This window comes from Rhinolophus ferrumequinum, chromosome 2 (genome assembly GCF_004115265.2).
Source record: "Rhinolophus ferrumequinum isolate MPI-CBG mRhiFer1 chromosome 2, mRhiFer1_v1.p, whole genome shotgun sequence".
NCBI lineage: Eukaryota > Metazoa > Chordata > Mammalia > Chiroptera > Rhinolophidae > Rhinolophus > Rhinolophus ferrumequinum.
The window spans coordinates 102223248-102233638 of NC_046285.1; the positions used below are offsets into that span (position 1 = coordinate 102223248).

Sequence of the window (10391 nt, forward strand, 5' to 3'; positions counted from 1 at the left end):
CATAAAAAGCCACAGTGTTTCCCAGGGCGCCCATCGGTAAAAGAGTGCTCTCCTCGTCTCCCTCTCCTCTCCGCGGCCCTCCACCCGGTTCGAGCATCGCTGTCGGGGCGTCCCGGGCGCTCCCAGTCCACACCAAAGGCAGGGCGGCTTCACACGGTCCCGAGGCCTCTGTAGCCGCCCCCAAAACCTCAAGGCCGTTTTACAGTGCTGGACGTGAGGTTCCGCAAAACCTGGGGACCTAGACGCTCGCGCAGGAACCAGAATCCCGAGCGCCGCTGGGAACCCCAAAAGGGTCGGAAGGAGCCAGGGACCCCCACACTACGTGGGGAGGCCCCTGGGCAAGCACGCCGCCACCCCCAACCGGGGAGGGAGGGCGCCCGATGGAAACGCCCACGGCTCCGCCCCCCCACGTGTCCTCCTCCCTGGGCTTCCCGTGTCACTTCCCGCCGTCCCCTTCCCAAGCTTCCTCGCCCCAGCCCTTGGCGACCCTCCCTAGGTTTCCTTTGTCCCCTCCCCATCTTTGCCCCCGGCTTCCCGAGTCTCCTCCCTGATACCCCTCCTCCCCGTCTGGGCGCGGCGCTCCCTCCTGGAGCCTTTCTTGTCCCCTCCCCCTGCCCGCCTCCCCCGTCTCCTCCCGGAGCTTCTCCGGTGCCCTCTCCGCCCCCTCCGGGTTTCCTTGTCCTCTCCCCTCCCCGCCCCCGTTTTTAAACCTGGCGCGGAGCGCGCTGGTAGGTAAGCGCCTTCGCCGGAGCGGTTACAGGCGCGGCCGAGTCTCTGGCGCCGTTGCCGTGTCGCGGGCTCCGCGGGCACCATGAGACCCGAGTCGGCGTCCGGAGCCCGAGAGGCGCGGGGTCGCGTCTGTCACTGCCCCGCGGACGGTTCCCGGAGGCCACCGCCGCCGCGCGGGCCCGAGAGGTGAGGGTGTCCCCGCTAAATGCGTCCAGAGTCGCGCGACGCCGTGGTACTGGGAGCGCAGAGCGGGATGCTCCGGAGGCGCTGAGTCCCCGAACCCCATCGCGACGCCGAGCAAGTTCCTTAGCCAGAGGCAGGGGCGTAGAGTCCCCTGCGTTCCAGAGCACAGTTCTCAAGTGCAGAGGTCCAGGAGGTGCCCGCGTGGAAACAGGCCAACGCTTTCGTTTGTAGATCTGAAATTCTCCGGGCTGAGAACTTCGACGTCTTGGGACCCCTCAGCTTGCCTTGCAACGGGGATCCCCTCACGTTGACTGTCACAGTCTTGGTGACAGTCTTTGTTTGCCTTATACTTGGGGCTCAGCGTTCGCTGACTCCGTGCACCAGCCCTTTTCGAGGCAGTAAAGCTTAAGGAAATCAAACTAGCTGGGAAGGCGTGGAAGGGGCTGCGTGGCCAGGCAGCCAGAGAGGAGACACAGATCCCTACTTTGAGCATCGCAGAATCATCTCTGTAGAGTCAGAATCCTTCAATAACCGAGGTGATGCGTTTGAAATTAATGAGAGACCAAGTAGCCAGCAGTGGAGGTCGCGGGTAATCTGAATTGAAGAGTCTAGTCCGGCGGGGAGAGAAATCCCTGAACTAACGTGTCCCCTGGTAATTGTATCAGATTTGGGACTTCTCAAAGCCCAATGAGGACAGAGAACTGGGAATGTGGCAGGAGGAAAAAAAACAAATGACATTTGTAGGCTGAGAACTTGGGAGGACATTCTGGGGTGTCCAGTGACTTTTTTCAGGCAGACATTAGAAATGATAAGAATAACTCTTATGACATTTTAAGAGACAGCAGAGAATACTGGGGTTCACTCCTGGTCCCTGCCTTTCCAGCCCTACACCATGGAGACCTTGGGTCCCGACACCCAGAGATGCTGAGCGGACCGGAACTGGAAGCCCGGTAAGGTGAAGTGTGGGCGTTGTAGGTACCACCAGTTCAGCCAGAAAAGTGGCACCACCTCTGAGATAAAGGAACATGAAAGGTCCCCTTGGCCTGTCCCTCCCTTGGTCGTTTAATGCAGAAGCATCCAGGGTCTGCAATAGGAGCCTGTGAGCCAGGTGTTGATCAGACCTGAGTCACATGTAGACTGGGCTCCTGCTTGCTTTTCCTTTTTTGAAAAGCGAGGCCACTCTGGCATAGCTGTTTCACGGGCATTGTAAGAGATTTCTTCCATGTCGTGCTTTTTCCTGCATACCAGCAAGTAGAGAGGAGGGGAGAAGGCTGCCTGTCCCCTGGCCTTAGAGAAAAGCTGAGTGTGCCATTAGCGCTGGGCTGGTGCCACAGCGCAAATAAGGGCAGAGACCAGTTTGGGGTGCCCACAAGGTGTGGTTAAAAACCCTCACCTGCTGTCTGGCCCTTTCTGAAGCACTTTCGGCCCTGTCTGCAAGCACTCCTGGGGTAACTCATGTTGTCTGAGCAAATACACTCCAGCGGACGGCTTTGTGGGCGAAGATTAATCGCAACCACTATTCTTTTGTTTCCTGCATGGGTAACTACATTGCTTTATACTTAATTGAAGTAATGACTTGCTTTCATGGAATGTACCTTTCTTTGTTATATTTTAAAATATAAATGGATGACTTTTAAAATGCTGAAGAGTTAAGGAGACTAGGAGGACCGTGTATTTAATTTACATAACACAGGTGGCATATGTTTTAGTGTGCAGTGATTTGTAATATGATAAGAAACTCAGGTGGGGGAAAGCAGACCTTTCACTGTATTTTGATATTTTGATATTTAGGCTACTTTATTAAATTAATCTGAGTAATGGGAGTTTTAATTCAGTTGCTGTCATTTAAAGAATGGTGCAAATAAAAATTAAATTACTGAGGTAGATATGATTTTCTGTAACCCAAATTATTATTAAATACATGCAATAGCTAAATAATGGAAATCAAGTCCTTCTTTTGCATTCAAACCTAGATTCTTAAATATAAGACTTAAAAGGTGCTTGGGAGAGAGAATATAGAAGCTTACAATTATCCAATTTTCTTTTAAATGAAATGTATATGGAGCTTATCAGTTGCAGGAATAAAAATACTGTAGCATACTTCCTAATGTAAGGCCGTTGTTTTTTTCCCCTATTGTGATGAGAAGGCCATTTGTGAGGAAAATGAAGATTACAGGAAAATGTTAAGCTGTAGCAACTTTCTAGTTGATCATCATGGCACGATCATCCTTGGATGGAGCAGTTGTGTTCAGGGATTTGGTGGGGGGGAGGGTAGAGGCTGAGTGTTCCGTAGGGAAGGTAGCGCTCGCTGCCCGGCTCCCCGGAGCTAGCTCTTTGCAGAGCCCAGTTGGCGGAGCGGAAAGGTCAGGGGCGGGCGACTGCCGGCCCCCGGTACAGCGCAAGGTTCCCCGGCGCCCCAGCCTGGTGATCGCCCCCACTCCCCTCACGCGCGGGAAGGGAACGCTTCTTGCTCAACAGCGCCCTCTCCCGACAATGCAGGAGAATTCCTCGGCTCCAGAGCCCTCCTATGCATTTCTCGAGAAATTCGAGGGAAGGCTTAAAAAAGCCCTGTCCCCTGAGCAGCCGAGTCACCCTCACCCATTTGGTGTCCCGACATCCCCTTGAGAGCTGTCTCCCTCCCTTGCCTGGGGAAAAAAAATGAGCGACAACTTCAACCTTTGTTGACCTCTGTTCCAGGTCCCTCCTGGCTATTTGTTGGCCCTGCAAAGGAGGCAATTTCCTGGAGGGAGATGTCAGGGACTGTGTTCTCCTGGGCCCATCCTCCCATCTTCCAGCGTTTCTACCTCTTTGCTTTAGTGGAATCAGAGGCATGCACGGGGGTGGGGGTGGGGGTGGGAGAGTAAGAGAAGGCAAGACCCTCATGAAAGTCTCTGCTGGTACTTGTTGTCTCGCCCCTAAGAACACACACACACACACACACACACACACACACACACACATCTTAAACACAGTGGTCACTGTGTATACATTTCTGTTTCCCTTAAATTATCAAAGTGTGAATATTTAGACATTTCCACCATCATAAAATGATCTTTAATAAGAGGATATTTGTGATATAAAGTTTTTAAAGCTGTATATATTTGTGGGGTAAAGTTTTTGCAATTTATGAAGGTGTACCGTGGGTTTCACAACATCTGGTTAGAATTACTCAGTTAAAGGAAGCTATTTTTCTGTACCGTCGAACCATGCCTTTTGGTGTCCACCAAAGATTGCATCCTCGCATTGGGTCCCTCCTGTCCAGGGCGTAAAACCACCTCTGACAGCCCAGGACTGCTTAGAGTGGTAGAGTGAGCCTGAACAGTCACAAACAGAGCTGAATACAGACGAAATTTCCCAATGCCCCCAAAAGATTTTATTCCAGAGAGCCTCATTTTATTTTCCCTAGCTCACCACAGCATGTTGTAAAACTATGGCTGGTAAAATGCAATGATGTTTGCTCACAAAAGCCACACATACACACCCAAAGGTCCCCTAAAAGCTGGAATAACATGGTGAGCGTTGGTGTCAGACAAGCCTCAGTCGTTCGTTCTTGTCATGCTCTAGAAAGTTCTGTGTCATTCCCTATCTGGTTCCACTAAACTCCATGCAAATCAAGGGCTCAGGGTTTCTGATCCTTTGCCCCAGCCCATTTCAACTCACTTTCAAGTCGTCCGCAGATGGTCTAGAGTGTGACTGTCCCTCCGCCTCCTCGTGCTCACACCGGTCACAGGTACAGGACCACCCTGGCTGTCTCTCTGCTTGTGTCTCATCTCCATCAGTGTTGTCCTTAGCTGCGGAGACTAACTTCCTTGTCCTCCACTCTTGTTATTCAAGTGGTCACGGGCCTTTTGGATGCGACTGAAGTGTCCTTGGAATCCATCTTTCCTTTCCCTTCTGGTAGCTATTGCCTGAGTTCAAATCTTCATCACCTCCTGCCAGGTGCCTTCAAGCCCTTACCTCCACGATCTAAGCTTTGCATTGCTGCCGGCTGCCCCCGGTTACCCTTAAAACACAGGTCTGACTGTTGAACTCCCAGCTCAAAAAATCAGTAATGGTCTTTAGTGCCTGTCTCAGAATGAAACTTAGATTCCACAGTGGGTACTCAAGACGTTCCAGTAACTAGGACTCCATTTTCTGTTGGAGCCCTTTTACCAACACGGCCTCTCGTTCATTCCACACAGCTCGTCACCCTACCCCACCTGGGCTCGATTTTCCCACCCCTCGGAATTTAATGATCTCCTCCACCCAGAGTGGTCTCTGAATTTTACACCCACTGGTGTCTCTGCCGGCCCCCCCCACTCCGTGCCGCTTTCCTGATGCCCCTCCCACTTAGAACCACGAGCATCTTACTGGGTGACCTTTTGTAGTGCAGTTACTTGTCTACAGGTGTGTCTCTCCCCACTGGGTTCAAAACTCCAGAACTGAGGGACTGTGTGGGACTCCTCTTTGTCCCCTTTGAATCCCTCCAGTGTCCTGGACATGGCTGAGGGCAATAAGAGGAAGACGGCTTCTCAAATACCGTTGAGACGGTCAAACTATCTCTCAAATCTACTGATACTAACACATGCAGGCTACTTAGATTTTGTTTTTTTAAATTTCAGGATGCTACTTCAGAGGCTTCTTGACTATGTGTGTGTTTGTGTGTGTCTGTCTTTACAGCTTCAGCCTGGGGGTGACCAACAAACTTCTGGATCAAAGGGGGCGTTTGGGTTTCAGCACCCTGTAAGGTAACATGACTTCACAGTAAGAAATCCATTAATTCCTTTTAATATAAGCCTTAATACACTTTTGTGTCTTCAACTGTATGCATTTTCAACAAAGGGGTAAATAATTCCGTATTCTCCATATTATGTAGTTACTATTTATCCAAGGAATTTCAAGGAGATTGTGTGGGATTTGTAGAATCCATTCATGCATTCAGTGTTTCAGTTGCAAGTTGGAATTGGCTTCTCTTTCCTTTATACTGCTGTTTTATACCTCTCATTGCATATTATGTCTTGTGTTAAATTTAATTGAATATGAATTGTATAAGCATATCGGCTCATTTACTTAGATATTCAGGTACATTTCTAGTTCTCTTCCAGTGGATCAGTTAGTATATTGTCTACGGCAAAGTGGTCATACTCATACGTGTTGACTGGCTGAGGGGTTGGGTGGGTGCCCCCACAATTGGTTCCCCTGCCTCTCTCAGTAGTGCCTCACAGTCGTGGCGGGCAAGGGACTCATGCTTAGGACTTTGACTTGTTCTTCTGTCCCCGTCTTTCTCCTATTCCTCTCCGGCTGCCTCTCTGCATCTCTCATTTCCTTCACCAGAATGAACCTAGTCTACTCTCCTACCTCTCCTCAAAGAATTTTTACGCCGTGTATCCTGGGACAGTGGAAACTCTGATAAAACCCAAAGATACTGGTAGGTTGGTGCAAAAGGAATTGTGGTTTAAAAGGTTGAAAATAATTGTAAAAACCGCAGTTACTTTTGCACCAACCTAATTGCTGGAGATGAAGTTTACAGCCCCTCAGACGGTCAAAGAGTGACTTTTGGAAAACGGAAGCTTTCCTGGTGTCCGTTCTGTCAATGGTTATTAATCCTCGTGGAATCACTGGGGAAGCTTTACTGGTACAGAAACAAGGATTCTGACACACTTGTGCTGGGGAAAGGCCGCGGTGGGTATTTTTATAGGCTCCCTAGGTGAGCCCGACCTGCAGCTGGCACAATCCCCTCCCTCAGGCCCTCTGAGCGTTCACCTGCAACACCTGCCGCCGGCCTGCCTCGCCTCGCCGGACGCTCTGCGGCTGTTGCTCCCCAATTTTTGATTCATTGACCATGCAGCGACTGGTGAGGCATGCGTGGCAAACTGAATAAACTATTTTATCTTACCTCTTTATTAAAGAAAATATACACAAAAGTACACAGAACAGCACAATAAATCCCCATGTGCCCAGTACCAGTCTCAGTAATTATCCACATTCTTCGGATCTGATCATGTTTGTCACCCTCTCCCAACTCTTTTTTTTTTTTTTTAAATTGTTTTTGGATTATTTTAAAGCAAATTCCAGACACCCTACCCATTCAAATTTGCCTGCAAATACAGTAGTCTCCCCTTATCTGCGATTTTGCTTTTCACTGTTTCAGTTACCGCGGTTCACCACAGTCCGAAAATATTAAATGGAAAATTCACTTAGTAGCTGACTCGGTTACTAGATCCACTGTCGAGGTGTCACAGTGCTTGTGTTCAAGCGACACGTATTTGACTTAATAATGGCCCCAAAGCTATTACCATAACTGTTATTACAGAATATTGTTAGAATCATTCCATTTCATTATTGTTGTCAATCTCTTACTGTGCTTTATTTGTAAATTAAACTTAATCGTAGGTACATATATATGTATAGGAAAGAACATAGCATATATGGGATTTGGTACTATCCGTGGTTTCTGGCATCCCCTGGGGGTCTTGGGACATAGCCCCCACGGATAAGGGGACTACTGTACATCAGCGTAACACCTAAGTTTTAACATAGGCAACCACTAACCTATGCTTGTATTACTGAGATATATATATCTCCTCAGCACCATTGACATTTTGCACTGGATCATTCTTCGTTGTTAGAAGCTGTCCTGGTCCTTGTAGGGTGTTTAGCGACATCCCTGGTCTCCACCCACTACATGCCGGTCCCACAGTGCCCCATGTCCCCTGGAGGTGGAAAATCACTGGTCTCTTTGAAATTTTAGTTCAAAATTGTCATGCAATATTCATAGCAGGGTGGTTTCTCTCTCCTTTTTTCCTCCTCTATCCAAAAAGGGGGAAATTGAAACCAGCTTTGCAAAGAAGCAGTGATCAACTGATAATCCCTCTCAGTTTTTCAGAAGACCACAGGAGGAAATGCAAACAAATTAGTGAACGACACAAGGATAAGAGAGTATGGAGAGGGTGGGGGGTATTTGAAATACTTTCCCATGTATAATTGGAATCCTAAAACCACAAAAACCTGAATTTGGAGGTTTCAAATTTTGTACATTTTCTTTCTTTTTCTTGCCCCCCTCCTTTTCTTCCTTCCTTCCTTCCTTTCTCTCTCTCTGTCCTCAACCCCCAATCTGTCTATTCTCTTCCTACTAAACAAAAAGCCAGAGTTGCTTTTTTCTATTATGGAAAAGTGAGGACGCCACCCTTATGGCTTCTTTATGGCAACATCCAGAAAGGTCAGCTGCTTCTCTTCTAGATCAGGGTATCAGAGTCAAATGTCCTCTAGAACCCAAAGGGCCACAGCGTTCCCCATGCTTGGGGGCGTCACCTAAATAGGACATTAATTCCCCCGTTGAGTCAGGTCCCCCATGTGATCAGAGTCTCTTAATCTTGGAACTAAATGTTTTCATTTCCCTTTACCTTCATGGAAGCACATCCTTTATCCTCAATGGATTTGCTCACTCAGATTATAGCTGATTTTTGAACGAGTGTGGGGTTCCTTACCAGTTCCCCTCATCTGCCCATAGTTTTGTGTTCTGGTGACTTGAAAATCAACCAACCAACCAACCAACAAACGCTGTGTGCAGAGAAGGCAAAATCAGAGAGGAAGGTTGGGAGTTAGCTGCTTCCGGGGAAAAAGATCCTCTAGATGGAGTTCAGGACTCTTTCAAGTTCATTAATGCTGTATTTTCTTTTCTTAAATATCAGACTTTATTTACCCATTTCAAAGCGTCAAGAATATTTGCAGAGTTCCGGGGAAAAAGTGCTGGCCAGTTTCCCAGTGCAAGCCACCATTCATTTCTACAACGACGAATCCGACCCAGAGGATGGAGAGCACGAGGAGGAGGAGGCCGAGCCCTGCGACCTTCGGTGCCAGGACGCGGAAGGTCCTGAGGAAAACGGCCTAGGAAGAGTGAGCAGAGAGCGGCTGACACACCCAGGACGGACATCCGGAGGACGCAGTGGCCTGGGCGGTAAGGGTCTGCTTCCCGACGACGGTGGCTCTCCCGGGGGTGCCCAGTGCGCATGAGTCATCCAAATAGATGGGGTCTCCCTCCCACGCCCGAGCTGCCTCACCTGCGCTCATGGAGACAGGTGTGCCTGGGCGCTGCATTTCCCCTGGGTGTACGGGGGGAGCAAGGGCTACTTTGGCCGGCACTCTACTCATGGCAAGACCTCAGCTTTCACTTTTCCTTCGGGTGACTCATCTTCAGAGCGCTCAAGCGTACTGTTGAGAAAGGATTCTAGGACCAAGAGAAGGTTTCTGTCAACATGGGTTCTTATATCAGGTCGGGCCAACTTTCAAAGCACATTCTGCATTGTCGCTCTGTTGATCAATTGACAGATTGCTCCAATATAGATTAATACGCCACCCATGCCACTCACTTAACCGGAGACTCATCGTTTAGCTATTTCTGCGTTGGTAAAAATGATACCGTACTGTCCAAGGGTTGATGTAGTTGCTTAGTGGCATTCTGGAAAAAAAAAATTATTTCTGAAAAACAACACACAATGATTCCTATAAGAATGACAGAAATAAAAAGATACGGATTTTAGGGGACCGTTCTGGATAAAAATGTATGTGATTGTTGTCTAAGGGTTGTGTGTTTGAATAGAGAGAAAACCTTGAACTCTGTTGGGGACTGCTTTGGCCTTGTTACTTGAATAACACTGTTTTCAATCAAAGTATCTAATGTAAAATTATTTTCACTTTTTAAATATTTGGAAGACCAAACGAGTGTGCTCGTCAAGGTTTTTTTACTTAACTATCTTATGTATGCTTGTCTTCCTGCATACAGTACATTGTATACGTTTCTACTTGAAATCAATGTTTTGAAATAAAAAATGTTTGGTAATCACCTTTTTTGTTTAATATATTTTTAGATTTAATTAGTTCTTTAAAGCTTTTAAAAGTCTGTCAGGATGTTTCTATATTTAACTCTTTAAATTATATTTATTGTTTTTAAGAATGTAGAAGAAGTATTAAAAGGAAAACAAAGTGGTCTATAACCTCAATGTTCAAATAATCTAGTAATACTAAAAAATAGGAGAAACACATGCAAAGACTTTAGTAATTCAGACAGTATAGAAAAATATACATCGCTAAGTAAAAGTCACCCTCTCCTGTCCTTCTCTTTAAAAAATTACGTTTTTCTTTTTTAAAATTTTATTATTTTTCTTTTTTAATCTTTATTATTTTATTGTTTCTTTTACATATCTAAAGTACTTTTTTTTTCAAGCTTAAAAACAATTTCACCTGGGCTTACTTCAGAAAGGATTTAAAATGGCCTCCTATTTTGCTGCGCTTTAAAGGAAAAATATTAGAAGCCTTAGTTTTACTCTCTCTTCATGTGGTGCTTGGGCTGGAGCTTAAGTCATCACATTTGGCTTTGTTTAGTTTTCTTAATAAATCAGTTTTACTAAAAAAACATCTGACCCAATCGCCAGCTTACCATTAAGAAACCAAACCTAGTCTGCAGGCTGATGGCACCCAAATTTAAAATGTGCTGCACAGTA

At 47.1% G+C, this 10391-nt stretch overlaps 1 protein-coding gene across 1 annotated transcript; it reads left to right on the forward strand.

Annotated features, from left to right (window-relative positions):
• Positions 1 to 543: 543 nt before the first annotated feature.
• On the forward strand, positions 544 to 9521 carry RIPPLY3 (ripply transcriptional repressor 3). The gene is made up of 4 exons (XM_033087706.1): positions 544 to 915; positions 1796 to 1862; positions 5572 to 5639; positions 8583 to 9521. Exons 1-4 carry the CDS (start codon positions 812 to 814, stop codon positions 8902 to 8904), a joined length of 561 nt encoding a protein of 186 aa, XP_032943597.1. The 5' UTR covers positions 544 to 811; the 3' UTR covers positions 8905 to 9521.
• The last annotated feature ends 870 nt before the right edge of the window (positions 9522 to 10391 follow it).